The 19,375-nt window shown below is 41.2% G+C and overlaps 1 protein-coding gene across 2 annotated transcripts; it reads right to left on the minus strand.

The window, feature by feature from the left end:
• Window positions 1–3,853: 3,853 nt before the first annotated feature.
• On the minus strand, window positions 3,854–18,034 carry LOC132210189 (ral guanine nucleotide dissociation stimulator-like). 2 transcript variants are annotated; one of them, XM_059649613.1, is made up of 7 exons: window positions 17,715–18,034; window positions 17,370–17,429; window positions 14,712–14,886; window positions 12,739–12,954; window positions 9,804–9,918; window positions 6,947–7,061; window positions 3,854–4,134 (listed from the first exon to the last, which is right to left on the minus strand). In XM_059649613.1, exons 3-6 carry the CDS (start codon window positions 14,748–14,750, stop codon window positions 6,949–6,951), a joined length of 483 nt encoding a protein of 160 aa, XP_059505596.1. In that variant the 5' UTR covers window positions 14,751–14,886; window positions 17,370–17,429; window positions 17,715–18,034; the 3' UTR covers window positions 3,854–4,134; window positions 6,947–6,948. The 2 variants fall into 2 exon arrangements, with proteins under 2 accessions (XP_059505596.1, XP_059505595.1); XM_059649612.1 differs by lacking the exon at window positions 17,715–18,034 and having other exon boundaries at window positions 17,370–17,703.
• Window positions 18,035–19,375: the final 1,341 nt, after the last annotated feature.

A 19,375-nucleotide genomic window follows, 5' to 3' on the forward strand; every position in this document is an offset into this window, starting at 1 on the left:
TAACTTTCCAAACATAGGCTGGGCCTGGCACAGTGTTAAGAGGTGGGATGGGAAGGAACTTATTGCATGTGTGAAAGAAAACTTTCTTATTCACGATGTGGATGGATGTACAAGAGGAGAAAAACTTGACCTATTGGGAATAAGGCAGGTGAAATGATTGAGGTCACAGTAAGGGAGTACTTTGGGAAAGTGATCATAATTCTATAGTTTTAAAATAGTTCTGGAAAAGGACAGATTGATCAAAAAATTAAATTGGAAAAAGCCCTATCTTGATGGAATTAGGCAGGAACTTTCAAAAGTTACGAAAACAGAAATCGCTGGTAAAGTTCAGCAGGTGTTGCAGCATCTGTTGAGAGAAATCAGAGTTAACGTTTCAGGTCGAGTGACCCTTCCTAGACTCTGAAGGAGTGTCACTCGATCCGAAACGCAAACACCGCTTTCTCTCCACAGATTCTGTCAGACTTTTCCAGCAATTTCAGCTTTTGTTTCCAATTTAAACATCCGCAGTTTCTTCAGGGTTTTTACTTTCAAAATTTGACTGGGAGAGATTATTTGCAGGTAAAGATTGGGAATCAGGACTCCTTTAAAAAATAGTTAAGGAGAGTCCAGAGACAGTTTGTTGATGGTAATGTGAAGGGTCGGGCTGGGAGGTGCCAGGAATGCCGAATGAATAGAGAAATTGAGGGTCCGGTTAAGAAAAATGAGCCATATATTGGGTTTGGACAGCTGGGATTGAGTGACTCCCTGAACAAGCATAGGGGCAATAAGTATATATTTAGGAGGGAAACCACGAGTGCAAAAAAGGGACATGGAATGGCTTTGGCAAGTGCAGTTAAAGAGCATCCAAAGAGATTCTATAACAATAATAAGGGCAAAACAGTAACGAGGGAGATAGTAGAGTCCTTTAAAGATCAAAAAGGCCGTCTGTGTGTGAAACTGCAGGAGGTGGGTGAGATGCTAAATGAATATTTCACATCAGTATTTCCCCTGGAGAAGGACGTGGAAGCTAGGGAACCTGGGGAAATAAAGAGTGATTTCCTGAAAACAGTCCATATTACAGAGGAAGTGCCGGAGGTTTTAATATGTATAAAGGTGGATAAGTCCCTGGGACCTATCAAGTGTAACCCAGAACATTGTGGGAAGCTCGGGTAAATTACTGGGCCCTTTGCTGAGGTATTCGTATCATCAAAAACCATGTGCGAGTTGCCAGCAGACTGGAGGTTGGCTAACGCAGTGCCGTTATTTCAGACAGGTGGTAAGAAAAAGCCAGGGAACTATAGACCGGTGAGCCTGACTCCAGTGGTGGAAGTGGGTACAATGACAGTTAAAAGGAATGCGGATGCGTATATAAATAGGAAGGGTTTGGAGGGATATGGGCCAAATGCTGACAAATCGGACTAGATCAGTTTAGGATATTTGGTTGGCAGGGACAATTGGACCAAACGGTCTGTTTCTGTGCTGTAGAGCTCGATGACTCCATGAATACCAGAGACTCTTAAGTCTCAGAACAAATTCCTCCTCGCCTGAGTCTTAGGCTGAGGAGTAGGACCTGTCAACTCTGTCCATTTCTTTTCTGTTTTGTTTTCCCTATTTTGGCTTCTTTCTTCTCGGTGATGCCCTGAATGTCCAGCCTCAGTGTAGGCCTGGCAAGGTGATCCATTGGCTGACATGCCCTCAGCATGGGCCTCTGGCCTTGAGGTGATTCCAGAGCAGTCTCCCGGCCTCGAGAGGCTCAAAGTGAAGCCTGGCATGGTCAGGAGTTAAGGCTCAGACTGGAGGCTCGGTGCCAGCATGAACTGGGTTAAAAGGACTGACATTCTGAAATTTTTACTAATATTTTAAAATTTATTCCTGTGAACTATCACGGTGAATTTCTTGCTTATTGTTCTCCCTTATTCCTCTGATCTATAATCCTGGAACTTTTCTTTCTTTATTTTTCTAATTGTCAATCTGACCAAGAATTTGTACTTAAGAATCTTAACCTGGGTACCTCTGTACCTGAAATGGCCCGATCTGTGACATTTGAGTATATAGGACAATAAAGCTACTTCTCAGATTCAATTCTAACATGGCACCTTTTATTTGGGGACTACGCCCTCTGGACATATAGTCTCCCATGAAGGAAACATCCTTTCCACATTTACCCTGTCAAGCCTCTTAAGAATCCTGTACGATTCACTGAAATCACATGCTCATTTTTTAAAAAGTTCCAGACAGTAGAGTCCCAATCTGTTTAGCCTTTGCTCATAAGGTCATCCCATCACGTTGGAGATCATCTAGTGAACCTTCTTTGAGCTGCCTCCAGTAAAATGATATCCTTTAAATAAGGGAGGAAAAACTGCTGACATAGTCCAAATGTGTCCCACCAGCAAACCTCCCTCATTTTAAGTGGTTGGAATGTAAGACAAGGGCCAACATTCGATTAGTCTTCGTGTTTACCTGCTGCATCTGTGTGCCAACTTCTTGTGTTTTGTGCACAAGGACCTCAACTGCCTTTATTGCAGATTTCTGCTGTTTTTTGCTCCATTTGAATAAAACAACTCTTTTGTTCTTCCTTCCAAAATTAACAACTTTGCATTTTCCCACATTATACTGCATTTGCTTTTTGTCTATTCAGAAATCAATATTTCATTGTGAAATGTGTGTACATCTCTCACAACCCACTTTTCTACTTTTTTTTTTACATTTTCTGCAAATTCGGCCCAGGTACTTACACTTCATTGCCCCAAGTTATTTATATTTTTTGTCAACAGTTGCCGTCCCAGTACTGATCCCTGTGAAACTCCACTGGTCGCAGGTCACCAAGTTGGAAAAGAACCTCTAATCCCTGTTCACTGCTTCCTGGCTGTTAGCCAATTCTCCATCCATGTCAACTTATCACCTCCAACACCATGGTTTTTACTGTAAGGCTTAACCTTTTGTGAGGTACCTTGATGAACGCCTGCTCGAATTCCAAATATAACACATGTACTGGTTCCCCCCTAACTGCTCTGGTTCAGCATTCTTCACAAAACTAATAGTCAGACATGATTTCTCTTTCATGGAGTCATGATGACTCTGTTTAATTAGGTTATTGCTTTCCAAATGCACTGTTATTATTTCCTTAATGATTGATCCCAACACGTTTTCAACGTTAAATGCTTGGCCTAAAGTTACCTGCCTTTTGCCTCCCTCTCTTTTTGAATAGGGGTGTCACATTGGCAGTTTTCCAGATACTTCCCCAGAATCCAAAGATGAGGAAAACTACAACAGTACACTCGCTATTCCTGGAGCTAACTCTTCTATCTGTACCACCAATGCTTGTGCCAGCACGAGTTGCCCCACAGCACTGATGTGACAGTCACTGCAAACACCATTATACAACAGTCTTGCACAGAAACTCTTTGAAAGTGCATCAAGGCAATGTGGCCTTTGCACTGAAGCTTGCATTTTACAAATGGCATGGGGTCAGTGATGCAAGTGAGTAGACGGATATCAGAGGCCATGTTTAATGGAGGCACCTTTCCCACATATTGCAAACAAAGTGTTCCAATCCTGGCAGAGCCATTACTTGTTCAACCAGTTTCTCCATCAGCTAACCCCCAGTGGAGATTTCCTGCGTGGTGACAAGGTACCTGCCTTGCTCTCTAGGATTATGGCTGTCAATTGCCCCAGATACCTGGTTCGTGGAGGTGAGCTCTCAACACAAATTGCTGATAGGAGCTTATATTTAGTGAGGCAGCACTAATTAGATATGAAGTATACTCCATCAGCCCAGAATTTGTCTTCTACTTCAAAAGAATGAAACAAAAGATAGCAATTTAAGTTTTTTAATTTAAAACAAATGTAAGAACATCAAAAACATTTACTGAACACTATTTTTAGAAACGAAACTTAGACAAAGAACTCAGATGATTTCCTCTTTTATCTGTGGCTGGTATTGTTGGCAAAGCCTCGATGTTGAACCATTTTAGTTTTAAAGTGGTTATGTGTAAATGTCGAATTAGTGAATCCTATATCGAGCACCAAGCGATTTGCAGGAGGAGAAGGAAATAAAATACATACAACCTCTCAAAAATCAGGGCAGTGAGCTCTCTAAAGCCCTTCCTCACCAGAGCTCACTTATTCACATCGGGAAGGAGGTTCGAACATTGCCTGTGGAAGAAAGGAATGCCAGAAATGTTAAAGTGCTTGTTGTTCCTGGTGTTAATTTACACATAGTGCAACTGTGAATTTAACAGAGTCTCAAATATTGTTAAAAATTCCTGATATTTTGCTACTTTGAATGGATTATTGTTTTGGATCCATTTGAAAAGTGAATATACATAACCAACGCTGTCCTGCATGTGAGATGTGATTGCATGAAGATGAAAAGGTCAATGAGTGAGTTTCAGATTAGGCTGTTAACCAATGAGACCCACTTGAAACAATGACAGATCTGAGTAATGGAACATGAGCAGATAAACTGGGAACAACAAGTGTATTACAGTATTCATGTCTGAGGTGATCTGGTCCCCTGTGCATCTTTTAAATACCTTTTATCACCAGAACAGTTTGCACTTTACAAATATATATTCTCTTACACATGCGCGCACATCTCACAATATAACAATTCAAAATAAATTCATTATAAAGCTGAGCATTAATTAAAGTCTCAAACAAGTGCGATACCACTGGCAAGAATAAACAATGCTGTTATTTCTTGCATTTGCAGTCAGTTAAAAACATTTCAGTGGGTTTTTAATCCAGAATTAGTTAAAACCACTGGAAACAAAAGGTTGGCTGGAGACTTTAAAGGCCGAGCCAAACAGTCCGGCTGAAGTACTCATCATCCCACCTCACGTTCTGGATAAATGGTTAGTTTGTTAGTTTTGTTTTTCCCTGAGATGGTATGCTTTTTACAGATATATCCACTCATACACACACTCCCTCACTCTTACACTCTGACAGTTTCATTCGCAGTCTCACACTTACACACACAATTTCTCACTCAGCCTGTTATAGTCACTCACACACACTCAGTCAGTCTGACTCACACTTCACGCAGCCTCACTCACACTCAGTTTCACTCACAAATAATTGACTCATTCACAGACATGGACTGACTCACTTCCGACACACTCTCACACAGTCTCATTCACACTCAGTCTCACACAGTATCACAAGCACAATCTCAGACACTCTCACTCATACAGTGTCACGCTGATTTTGCAGTTTTACTCACAACCTCACAGTCTCACGCACACACATCAGTCTCACACACAGCCTCACTCTGACTTTTTCACTCACACATGGTCTCAGTCTCACACATACAGTCCCATACTGACTTTGCACAGTCTCATTCTCACTTCACACAGTCTCACACACGTAGTTTGACTCACTCCCATACAGACACTCACTCACTGTGTCACACGCACAAACTCAGGCTCAATCACACACATGCTCAATCTTGACTCACACACCAACTCAGTCTCAATCACACAGGCTGTCTCTGACACCGTAGTCAGTCTCATTTTGAGTGCGCAGTCTCACTCGCAGGCAGTCTCACCCTGAGGTTCACACACACAGTATTGCCTGACTTCCCACAATTTCAGTCTCACGCACATTGCCTCTCACACTCACATAGTCTCACTCATACACAATCTCACTCTGAGTTCACAATCTCACTCACACATGGTCTTGTTCAAACTCACTCAATTACACATGCTCTCTCACTCATACATTCTCACACAATCTTATTCAGAGTCCCAACCACACACAGCCCCACCCACACACAGCCCCACTCAGACTCTCTCACTCACACACACATTCTTAGTCACACACATGGTCTCACTCTCACAAATGCATGGTCTCATTCACATACAAATTCCTACTCGCCCTCTCTCTTATCTAACTCTGACTCTCTCTCTCACAGTCTCACTCACACATATGGTCCCACTCACGCACATGCTTTCACTCACAGTCTCACTGACTTCATACAGTCCTACTCTCTCACACGCACTCACAGTATCACTCACACAGTCTCACACTGACTGTCATTCAGTCTGACTCACACACGGTCTTACTCTAACTTCACACAGTCTCACTCTTACACATCAGCTCACTCTGACTCGCACTCAGACGGTCTCACTAATGCATACTGTCTCACTCTGATTTCCCACAGTCTCACACACTCACTCACACACAGTTTCACTCACTCTCACTGACTTGGCACTCACTCACACACATGGTCTGACTCGTACTCTCACAATCTCACTCACATAATCTCACTCTCACACACTTGGTCTCGCTACGTAGCCCGTATAATAATTTTATATTAAATTTCTGTAAAATTGAACATTAAGTAAAAACAGTTAAGGTCTCAAACAAGTGCAATATCACTGGTAGTAATAAACAACTCTATTATTTCTTGTAGTTGCCCTTTGTTGAAGGCATATCAATGGCATTCTCTCCAAATTAGTTTAAACCACAGGAGAAATAAAAATATTGAAGGCAGGAGTGGAGTGCTGAAGAGTTTAAAGGCCAAACCAAACACTTCAGTTGAAGTATTCATCATCCTGCCATTGGCTGAACAAATGGCTGGTTTGCTTTTTAACCAAACAACCATTGAGGAAACCAGGCAACTTCAAACACAATTGGTCAACAAGATTGATACGTAAAAGATTCCTTTTCTCATCCAACCAATTGAAACATGACTGTGATGTTCATAGAAGACAGGTGGCAGGGTTCAATATTCCAGCCTTCCAGAAAAAATAGCTGATGTGCAAGATGTTTGAAAAGCACAAACAAGCACTGGACTCAAAAGTTAATGTTAAGTAATTGTCTGAAGTCAAGTCACTCTCTCCAAATTGTCCAATAATTTAAAGTAGAAAACTGCCAAAGTAATTTATTCATATATTGCAGGGTTTTTGATACTGAGCAGAGATTTTAGATCCAATAGAGTCTCATGAAACATTATGTTCCTTACAGCTAAAACTTGCATAGACATGAAGATCTTCTTTCGGTGAATCTCAGGATGAAGTCGTGACTCACTTCCTTGTTCATTGCGTAATACAGGATGGCATGGGCCGGAAGTATGAGCACTGAAAAAGCAGAGGGAAAGCATATTATTATTCAGACGTGTTTTCATCATATTGATTGTGACCAGGTCCAACTGCTTCCTGGATATGGAAATATCAATGGCTGGGAGGAACAGAACGAATGTACTGCAAGGATTCAGAATATATTACAAAACACAAGAGAAAATCTTGGAGTTATACCATCCTTAGGTAAACTCAATAACTGAAAACCATTATACCTGAGACCCATTCTCAGGATGAGCATTGTTGGCCAAGAATAAAATCCATTTCAAACCCCTCGCTGTCCAATGGCACATGCCTTCTTCATGACAGTTTGTACAATTGAGTGGCTTTATTCGGCCACATATGAGGCTGTGAAGAGTCAGCATACAGTAGCCCAGGTAAAGATGTCAGATTTTTCTTACTACAGAACAATGCAAAACCCCAATTGATTCACGAATGACCCAGCAGCTACATGTCACTTCTGCTGGATACCAGCATCAAACACAAAAAGGTGCAGTGTGATCAATGCGAAAACTCTGAGAAAAGCTATCCTCTCCTTCAGCATTAGATTGGACTCTTGGAACTAACACCACCGAGGGCACCTGAATCAAACACGAGTTAGTGACACAGCCTATGACCATTTTCTGAGGGCTATGATGGATGCAGAATATATTCCAGCTTTGTCAGTGAGGCTTGCATCCAGGGGATTGATTTTTCTTTTCTGTGAAAACTGAGAGGGATAGCATGCTGCAGAGGCATTGGGACCTTTCATTTTCATAAGGCATTCTGCTCAACACAGCCTGGATGGCACGTTTTAAACCACAGCAGAATTAAACCCATGAGTCCTCATTTCTACTTTTCACCAGGAAATTGTGGGGGGAGGGTTGCTACAGATTAGCAACTTGGCAGCAGCGACCCCACCCATATTTCTGGTCTCTCAGCCACAGGCCAAAAGAGGGGAAGAACTGATTAATTTCAGCAACAGAAAACAGTTATTTTGGAATAACCAGTTAAAATAAGAATGAACAAAGCAATGTGAGTAATTCAGGATTTAATGCCACAAACAACTCCTATGTGCATTTTTCACTCAATATTTGAGTAGCTTTGAAAAAGGGCTACTGGACTCGAAACACTAACCCTGATTTCTCTCTACAAGTGCTGTGACACCTGCTGTGCTTTTCCAGCAGTTTCTGATTTCCAGCATTTGCGGTTCTTTGCTCTGATTTGGCTTTGGGGAATCAGATGGAATAATTTGTTTTTATTAGGTGCAGATATTAGTTGTTTATTGGCTTTATATTCCTCAGAGTTGAATCCTGCTGAACACAGTTGGGTATGTTCAATTCTACAAATTTAGATATCTTCAGCTTTTTGGTGAAATCAGAAGAAAATATCAATTCCCTTACAGTGGTTATGCCATTCAGAAACTGATTTAACTTAAATTGAAGATAACAGAGTGTGAAGCTGGATGAACACAGCAGGCCCAGCAGCATCTCAGGAGCACAAAAGCTGACGTTTTGGGCCTCGACCCTTCATCAGAGAGGGGGATGCGGTAAAGGTTCTGGAATAAATAGGGAGCGGGGGGAGGCGGACTGAAGATGGAGAGAAAAGAAGACGGGGGAGAGGAGAGTATAGGTGGGCAGGTAGGGAGGGGATAGGTCAGTCCAGGGAAGACGGACAGGTCAAGGAGGTGGGATAAAGTTAGTAGGTAGGAAATGGAGGTGTGGCTTGGGGTGGGAGGAAGGGATGGCTGAGACAGGCTGGGCTGGTATTGGGATGCAGTGGAGGGAGGGGAAGAGCTGGGCTGGTTTTGTGATGCAGTGGGGGGAGGGGACAAACTGGGCTGGTTTTGGGATGCGGTGGGGGAAGGGGAGATTTTGAAGCTGGTGAAGTCCACATTGATACCATTGGGCTGCAGGGTTCCCAAGCGGAATATGAGTTGCTGTTCCTGCAACCTTCAGGTGGCATCATTGTGGCACTGCAGGAGGCCTATGATGGACATGTCATTTAAAGAATGGGAGGGGGAGTTGAAATGGTTCGCGACTGGGAGGTGCAGTTGTTTATTGCGAACCGAGCGGAGGTGTTCTGCAAAGTGGTCCCCAAGCCTCCGCTTGGTTTCCCCAATGTAGAGGGAGCCACACCGGGTACAATGGATACAGTATACCACCCGAAGGTTGCAGGAACAGCAACTCATATCCCGCTTGGGAACCCTGCAGTCCAATGGTATCAATGTGGACTTCACCTGCTTCAAAATCTCCCCTTCCCCCACCGCATCCCAAAACCAGCCCAGTTCGTCCCATCCCCCCACTGCATCACACAACCAGTACAGCTCTTCCCCTCCCCCACTGCATCCCAAAACGAGCCCAGCCTGTCTCTGCCTCCCTAACCTGTTCTTCCTCTCACCCATCCCTTCCTCCCACCCCAAGCCGCACCTCCATTTCCTACCTACTAACCTCATATCACCTCCTTGACCTGTACGTCTTCCCTGGACTGACCTATCCCCTCCCTACCGATACTCTCCTCTCCACCTATCTTCTTTTCTTTCCATCTTCGGTCCGCCTCCCCCCTCTCCCTATTTATTCCAGAACCCTCACCCCATCCCCGTCTCTGATGAAGGGTCTAGGCCCGAAACGTCAGCACTTGTGCTCCTGAGATGCTGCTTGGCCTGCCTTGTTCATCCAGCTTCACACTTTATTATCTTGGATTCTCCAGCATCTACAGTTCCCATTATCTCTAACTTAAATTGAAGCAATTTCCACTGCTCACCTTTATTTGATTCAATGATCTGTGCGAGATCAAAGTCCTGAGGACGCTCGGGTTCAAATTTGAGCACGGTCATGGCTTTGTGGAAGATTTCGGAAACCCGATCTTGATTAGTCACCTAATTAAAGCAATATTCACTTTTCATTAATGCATTAGACACACACACACACACACACACACACACACACACACACACACACACACACACACACACGCACACACGCACACACCACACACGCACACACGCACACAATGTAAAGCCTCAATTTCCAAAGGGCTTCTCAACACAGCTGCTTTCACCCAGAAGACTAATCGGAACATTACACCAAAATCTGTAAAAGTTACATTAACAAAATAATAACTGGAAGGACAGTTGTTGTTAAACCTGCTGTCGATGCTCCATAACGCATAAACTGTGAACAGTAAAGGTTGGAATTTGATTGGAAACAGAGCCCAATGCTCAAGTTTACCTATACAGTCAGTTTGAAGCAAGTAACTCGTTACGAAATTCATAATTTAAATAAGCCAATTCCAACCCCTCCCACCCAAAACCCCCATCCCATTTGCCTGCTTTTAACATTTATTGTCATTACAGCAAATGGCTCAATGTTGTTTATGAAGTCTGACATTTCCTAATGCTGTGCTTATTCGTATAAAATGATTCATAAAATTGTTTTCACAGTTTGGGACATTTAGCAATTTGCGATTCAAAGACAGTGCAAAAAAATAATATTCAATCAATTTAAACTGTGCAGGAATAATATTTGATAGGCAGGACATTGAAAAGACACATTTTGGGCAATTGTCTGCTTTTGTTGAATTCTATGTTAAATTTGGAGATTACTTTTCTCAACTCAAGTTTGAGCAATGACCTGGAAATTGAAATAAACTAGAAAATTTGCTGTTTCTTCTGGAGAACTGCAACGTTTTCTGGTTGAGTAGACTCAAACTTAATTCAGCTTTAATTGCATTATAGTTCATGGCTAAAAAAATTACTTTTGCCATGCACTCAAAAGCAAAGACCATAATTAATATATTAATGAACAACAAATCTGAAAAATATAACAGAAGTTGTGGAAGTAACTTCCTGAAGAAATGGCAGATGTAGGCACAATTACAATGTTTAAATGACATTTGGATAAGTACATAAATAGGAAAAGTTTGGAGGGATATTTTGTTCCGTATGTCTCTACAATTCTGTAAGTGGCAGAGTCAAATATTACACAATTAGAGATTACATTAACTACATTATTTTTCTGAAGAAGGGTCTAGGCCCGAAACATCAGCCTTCCTGCTCCTCTGACGCTGCTTGGCCTGCTGTGTTCATCCAGCTCTACACCTTGTTATTTAACATTAACTAACATCCCCTGAAGTGATCTTTTTTGAATAACCAATACCTTTCCCACTCAGTACGCTCACACTGTAAATGATTAATCAATGATTTTAGTGATTAGTTGGTAATACACTGGATTTTCTATGTTTGATGAAGTGACACACAAGTGTGCAAGCAAAATGGAAGCCTGTGGAATGAAACGGGCAGTGGCGGTATGGACACAAAATTGGGTCAGGATGAGAATACAGAATCATGAAGAACAGTCATTTGCTCAGGCTATCTAAAGTAAATGGTGGAAACTGTTTACTGGTCCTTCTGACACTATGTACCAAGGACAAAATCTAAGGTCATTGGTGGGGAGCAAAAGCAAAAAAAAAGAATTCTGCTTTTTCCAACCACAATATCCGAATAGGTGGTTAAAGCAGATTAAATTATATTCATAAGACGACTGAATAATTACATGGAGCAAAATTTGCAGGGCAGGGGTAAAAAGGGCAATGGTGGTGGTGGTGGTGGTGGTGGTGGGGGAGGTGGGTGGCAAATTTAGCTCCTTATTATTGAGATTTAGCACAGACACAATCAGCCAAAGTTTTTTTTTTGCTTTGTAATAACATTCCACAATTCTCTAGTTGGCCTCTCATGACTGTGTTTGTTGGCAAAAATTTGTTGCACTTTCATCAGGAGACATTTTCGTCATTTTGGTTGAGAATTTAGTTTTCTGTGTTTCATAGATGTCCAATTTAAATAGCCTGTTTGCCATTTGCTTATCCAAATTCTACCTCAGATCTTAGGCTGGTTCTGCCCCATCTCCAACTCACTTACAAGCTAACAAATATTCTCTTTACCAGAGTAAAGAGGCACTGTTTGTTTAACAATATTTAAGTACCAGAAGCAATTTCTCACACATTACCCTGACATCTGTGGAGCCACAGTCAAAGAGTATGACTGATCCTTTGAAGGAAAATAAATGATCAAACAAAACAATCGATGTGCTTTCCAATTTGGCCAACATTCCTTTGGCTTTCCTGAACTCGCCAGCAGGTAATTATTCTATTTTGGATTGCACTCTTCTCTATCCCATTTTTGATGTGCTTTCTTCCATGCACCAGGCTTTTAAATTTCACATGAGCCAAAGTCAGGAAAGAAATATTCAATGGCTCTGCTAATATTACTCGATTCGTTGACAGATGGACCAAAGTGCCTGTGGTCAGCTAACTGAAGATCTGGTACCTCCTTGCTGATTTATTGTACAGTTAATGACGCACATTAATTTGTGATTTTTCCTCTTCAATAGTTATCAGCCAGTCCCCAAAATGGGGCAACAGAGTGCTGCACCTTGCCATGTACACTTAAAGGAGAAATGCAAGGAAAATGTGTTCAGGCCTAAAACCTAAACATTGCTAGTGCATTACAAAACAGGATCAAAATGATGGTCAAAGCACTCCTATTGACCAAAAAAGACTTCAGCAATGTGGAAAATGCACACTGAATATGACTGCATGGCAACAAATAATTGGGATAAAAAAATCCTCTTGCGATACTGGCAGAAAGCAATGGCAATTATTTGGACCGAGCATGACGAGAGCAACCAGTCCAGGGACTTACCAAAATCGTTTTGAATTCTTGTGCTCTGTCCTCCTTTAATCTGACTCGGATGAGGCAGCTTTTCTCATTCTGGCGGTTGTCCCTCTGACGTGTTGCACACCAGCAGCTGCCCAAACCCGCACGCCTACGAGACTTGGCTATGTCGTAATTTGTTTTTGCTGGTGCACCACTGTTGGATAAACCTCCAGAGGAGGCAGTATCCACGGATTTTAATGACTGTGGAATAATTATTTTGTTTAAGAAGACGTTTGTCAATTGTTGCATATTAGAAACTTCCCCCTTTCCAGTTATATTTATTATTACACAAAATATGCTGTCCTGCTGCCCACAAAGGTGAAGGCATTCTGCGCAGGACAGCTTAATTGCAAGAACATGATGTTGTACATGAATTCTGGGTCGTTGCTGTCTTGTGAAATATTTTACTTGCAGTTCTTTCCTCTACCACTCTCGAACACTTCTGAGGAATTATACTCCCGTTTGTGTTTACTAGCTGTTCAGTCAACGTCAACAATTCAGTACTTAGCATGCCCATAAATTACTAATTAGTTTCCTTCAGCACAATAACATTGTGGTCATTTCACTTGACCATGTAAACTGGTGCTTCAATTCGAGGTTTGTCAGATAAACCCTTTGGGGTTTCAGTTTGCACTCAGTATGTGAACATGCCTACATAAATATTTATTTGCCCACTTCACCCTGCTATGCACAGAAATCTTGAATCCAACTACACTGTTTGAAGTTAAAACACATTTATGAAGTGTGGGTGACTGCGAATGGGCCAACCAGTGCATTGTGCAGGTCAGAATGTGTGCGGCACAGCACCACTGGCAGAAAGAAAGACAGACAGCAACAGCAAACCACATACAGCAGAGAACTAAAGAAACCAGAAGTGAAATCATCCAAGTCACTGCAGCTCTCAGTTTATGATTAATAGACAGGAAGTCACAACACTAAACAGGAGAATCCATAAAAAGGAAGAGGGTATTTTGAAACAAAAAAATACCACTCCAAAACACCCAAATGTGACCTAATAATACTTAGCCCAATTCTTAGAGAAATACATTATGAAAATATCCCTGGGACAAGTCCTAGACATATTCTATAAACAATAACCATAACACAATTTTGATAATCTCCCAAGATACAATGGTCTTCAGCAGAGAACGTACTAATCAACAGCTCAAAGCCCGAATATTGATGAAAAACAAAACGTGCAGTCACGAGGACTCCATGCAGAGACTTGCATTACTTTGTTGCAATTGCTGGATCAAGACCTGTCCAACATACTCTAAATACTGTTTTTGTGGACTGGGCGCTTCAAGCTGCAACAGATGTACCCCATGCACTAAAATTTACTGTGTAGAAATTAAAGATGCTGTGAACAATTAAAGATGAAATATTTTGGCTATTAGTATAAAATCATATAAAATATCTAAGCAAAACAAAGCCAACAGCACAACGAAAAAAAAACCAAAAAAATCAGCTCTCACTTTGTGAACGAATAATATCTTTTCTGGAATCAAATGCTTCAGTAACCAGCACAAAGGTTGAATTTTGATGGGAGAGGCACAGCTGTCTTGCCTTCGTTCTGAAAGCAAGTGACCCAACTTTGGCAAGTGGGACCTGGGATGGAAAATTGCTGGCAGCAGCCAGTTATGAAGATGCTTGGTGGAACGGCATTCACGTTAAGGATTTCAGTCTGGCTGAAACATCAAAATGGCTATTCGGCTAATAGCTCTTAAAAGAAAGGCGAAGGAGATTGGCTAGGCAGCCATCCAGCTCCAGTGGCTGGGACGGTATCACTGAGTACCCTTGTATCCTCTTGACTGCCAAAGTGTAGTCAGGATAATAGACGGCAGGAAGGCAGAAGAAAGGAAGGAAAGAAAGAAGAAAAAAAGTGTCTGGACATTATTAGACAAACCAGAGTCTCCGAGAACAACATATTTTACGTGATGAGTGCCTCACTGTCTCACCTTTTCTGACGCTTTTTGCGAAGTGCTCGGCTCTTCCATTTCCAAGTGGCTGGAATCGGATAAAATGCTGGCTGCGGTAATGCTGTCGTCCGAATCCTCATTCTGAAGGGTTGCTCACTGCTCAGAGCTTTTAGTTGGAGCGCTGTGTACTTTAACACCACTCCTTGAAAACAGGCTGCACAAGGGAAAGGGGACACAACAAAAATATGGAAATGTCATTGCATTCTAGACAAACTGTCAAAAAAATTAAACTAGAATGAAGGTATATTGATGATGAGAGTACCAGGAGTTTGATGTGTGCCACATTTGACCTGTGAGAAATTAATAGTGGCACACTCATACCGAGAGCTCGCATTACTAGTATTGAACATTGTTACATTGCCGAATAGTTAGGGAGTATATGAATAGGTTATAATGTTTGCATATTTGAATGGCACAAGAATCTGGGCTTTTTGCAATGTTATTCAACCTGCTATCAACCTCAATCTTATGAAAGGCAAAATGTGGATTTGAATACCCACAGGGTGGAAAATTTCCCCCAACCTGGCCACATGCTAATGTGTATATAATTTCTTCCTGAAAGCTGCAGTTTATTAAAAATAAAACGTAAAACAAAATAACACCATTGATAATTGATAGAAAACTGTGCACAACACTTTGTAAGGTACGACAGTGAACTCTGAATGTGGCCTTCAGTATATTGGTACTGCAAACGTTAGGATTTCTATCCAGCAATTTGCATTTATATTGCATGATTAACATAGAAAATTTTCCAAAACTCCCAAAAGAAGTACAGCAGATGGCATGATAAAAAATTCCCACATTGAAAATCCTGATTGTTGGTATATTAGGCATTAAATAGTACAGGGAGCAAGAGCAGATGGCTGCTGAAATGTGAGATTGCACACTAATGCTGCAATGTTGAATGCCTGCACTTCGAGAATCACAATTAAGCCACGGAAGCCTAAATCACATCCATGTAACATCCACACTCATGTAAAGAGAAGATATCCCAGGAAGTGAATAAGTGTTTCCCTTCTCTTTCTTGGTTTCTATATAACAATAATCACATGTCACACTCCAGATCACTGCAAGGCACAACACAGCAACAAGGCACGGTTTTTTCTCTGAAACTCTATTTGGGTAGGTGGGGGAAAAATCTGACTTTGCTGAGTTCTGGTCAGTCCTTACCTATTGAACAGAAATATAAGATAATATCCCCAACTCAGGAAAAATTACCAAAAACAACTTTGAAGTCTTTACACATGTATGCACGACAACAAACACATACTTTCATGTCAACTTCCACATGGAAATATATTTGAGTTTTATAGACAATAGACAATAGGTGCTCGAGTCGGCCATTCGGCCCTTTGAGCCAGCACCACCATTCATTATGATCATGGCTGATCATCCACAATCAATATCCTGTTCCTGCCTTATCCCCATAACCCTTGATTTCACTATCTTTAAGAGCTCTGTCTATCTCTTTCTTGAAAGCATCCAGAGAGGTGGCCTCCACTGCCTTCTGGGGCAGGGCATTCCATATATCCACCACTCTCTGGGTGAAGAAGTTTTTCCTCAACTCTGTTCTAAATGGCCTTCCCCTTATTTTTAAACTATGTCCTCTGGTCCTGGAAACACCCATCAGCGGAAACATGCTTCCCGCCTCCACAGTGTCCAATCCCTTAATAATCTTATACGTCTCAATCAGATCCCCTCTCATCCTTCTAAACTCAAGTGTACACAAGTCCAGTCGCTCCAATCTTTCAACGTATGATAGTCCCGCCATTCCGGGAATTGATCTTGTGAACCTACGCTGCACTCCCTCAATAGCCAGAATGTCCTTCCTCAAATTGGGAGACCAAAACTGCACACAATACTCCAGGTGCGGTCTCACCAGGGCCCTGTACAGCTGCAGAAGGACCTCTTTGCTCTTATACTCAATTCCTCTTGTGATGAAGGCCAGCATGCTATTAGCTTTCTTCACTGCCTGCTGTACCTACATGCTTGCTTTCATTGTCTGACGTACAAGAACACCTAGATCTCGTTGTGCTTCCCCTTTACCTAACTTGACTCCACTGAGATAGTAATTTTGAGGTGGAGCTTCAAATGTGAGAAGCACGGCTGATAATTTTTCAACAGAAGATATTTCTGCTGCCTGCTGACCCACAAAGTGGAACACAAATCTGATTTTTCACTCAAAATTGTTAAACCTTGCTAGTTTTCATTATGCAGGCCCACAAATATGCAAATTTAATTCACTGTAACACCTTTTTGGCTTACTTGTCTCTCAAACAAATTTATTCCGGCGAAATTTAGCCATGGTGCAGAAACTTCTCAGTGGATAAATGAGAATCGCTAGGCAATACCAAGCTCATCACAGGTCCACATTCTACAATCATGGTCATAGCAAAGAATCTCTATCAATCAGTCTACACGAGACACATGCACAAGGTGAGAATAACAGCACTACTCCTTGCATCGTCTCAAATTACTCAACCAGTTACTAAAAAATCTCACTCCAATGAAGCAATAATGACCACACATCAGATGTCTCTATTTGTCAAGGAACAGATGTACTTATCTTTCTGTCCATTCATCCAGGTAATAAAGGAAATAATGAGATATTTGCGGTGCTTAACATGGGATACTTACCAGCTGAGGCGTTTAAACACACTCTTTTTGGGCTTTGGCGGTTTCTCGAGTTCAGAGGAGCTGCAGGGTGGCAGATAAACATTTTCAGACAAGATTCATTTAAAAAGAATCAGATGCCTTTGTTCAATATTTTTATTATTAATGGCAAAATCAATCATTTACATAGAATTGAAATTGCATGAATGATAATTTTGTTTGCAAAAGGCACGTGTTTTCAGGCAGGAGAACACTGAACATTACTTTGACTAATGAGCGACAAAAGTTCTCACTGTAGGCACATCGATCTTTTCTGCTTTTTGAACAGGAGATCAAGACAATAAGAGTTCTGAAGAAATGTCACCAGACCTGAAAGAAAACTCTGCTTTCTTTTCACAGATGCTGCCAGACCCGCTGAATTTTTTCAGCAATTTCTCTTTGTGTTTTTGATTCCCAGCATCTGCGATTCCTTTGGGTAATTTTTTACCAAGACGATAACCCCCTCTTTTTGCAGAACACGTGGAATTGAACAAAATGCTCGAACTTCTACAGCAGGTACAGAAAAAATTAACAAGGACTGGGCTTGAAAAAAGTCAACTGGAAAACATGAGAATCAAACTTCCAGTGCCGAAGGTGATACAATAGGATGTAAAGTTATACAGGAGTTTCTCCGGGCCTCATCCACACTGTCATGTGAATGTACAGGCAATGTCAAGCAATGAAGGGTGGTCATGAATCAGTCACTTCAGGTGACTAAAACAGCACATGCCACATCTCGGAGATAGTAAAATGAAGGGTTATATCTCTTGACCAGACTTTCTGTTGCTGATATTTTCAGACAATCTGTCCGAAAATCAACCATACTATCCCAGACGTCCAAAAGAACTTTAAATATAACTTATGATCCATGGAAACTGAATTTTGGTAACATTTTGTAATTACTGTTACAATAAATACCATGTTTGAAGTTGGCCCAATACTGACTGTGCCACTGATTGAATTGACGATAATGCCAGGTGCTTGCTGCACATGGTCATCCGTAGCCTGAGGATGGGCTTAATCGTGAGCTTTGTTTTTCAAAGCAGGAATGTAAATTGATACAACAGGTACATTTTAAATAATTACTTCTGCCCACCAATTTATGAAGAAGCCAACTGTTTTCAAAAAATGTAATTATTACAAAGCCTGCTCTGTCAAAACAAAAAATTAGTTTCAGTGATCTATAATCTGGTTCCTTCATCAACTCTGGTCCAGCAATGGCAAAGTGGTTTTTTTTCAGTTGGAGATTATTTTTGGTTGCATTATTAAAAATATACTGTGGCTATTTTGAGATGAGGGAATGATGTTTTTAGGCAACCATTGAAAGATACTTTAAAATGCTGACCAATTGTGTAGGGTTATTGTTAATTTTATGTTAGTAATAGGATTATGTATTTGAAAAGAAATTGGAAGGAAATGAAACATTTCTCAAAACTGGTACAATTTACATCTGGATTTGTAGATGCACTCACAATAGGAGCTCTTGGACATGTTGCTAAAATTGGTCACTCATCAAGTTTTTTGCATTTTCCTGCAATCATTGGCTTAGTGGTAGTATACTCTGCACTATTATATACCAATGAAACGCATTTTGATGCAACACAACAGAATTGATTCATTGAGCAACTGACTTTATCCTCATAGGTCAGAATTCATTGTCAAAACTTTGAAACCAAGGAAAAGGAAGACAATAAACAATCTGGCAGCTCACTAGCATTAAACAGCAATTATAACTAGAGAAGATTTCACACACAACCCTTAACTGTTTTACCTGCACACTCCTACAATACCAGTTACGTACTCGCTATCCTCACTTAAGTATTGTTGCATAAAGAACAAGTCTAGAAAATTCTCGTTTGGACGAAGGGTGTATGATGAGCAAGCAAACTGCAGGGATTTGATACCCAAAATTATTTCATATTCCTGAAAGAACATAAATAAATAATGAGCTGTTAAGGCAAGTTTAAACTGCTATAATTGTTCCTGCTAAA

The sequence above is a fragment of the Stegostoma tigrinum genome, chromosome 11 (genome assembly GCF_030684315.1).
Source record: "Stegostoma tigrinum isolate sSteTig4 chromosome 11, sSteTig4.hap1, whole genome shotgun sequence".
Classification (NCBI taxonomy): domain Eukaryota; kingdom Metazoa; phylum Chordata; class Chondrichthyes; order Orectolobiformes; family Stegostomatidae; genus Stegostoma; species Stegostoma tigrinum.

Coding starts and splice junctions, on each gene's coding strand:
- LOC132210189 (XM_059649613.1), bottom strand. CDS start 14,750: ATGGAAGAGCCGAGCACTTCGCAAAAAGCGTCAGAAAAG. Junction 12,955..14,711: donor CGCAAAAAGCGTCAGAAAAG/GTGAGACAGTGA, acceptor ATTATTCCACAG/TCATTAAAATCCGTGGATAC. Junction 7,062..9,803: donor GATCATTGAATCAAATAAAG/GTGAGCAGTGGA, acceptor CTGCTTTTTCAG/TGCTCATACTTCCGGCCCAT.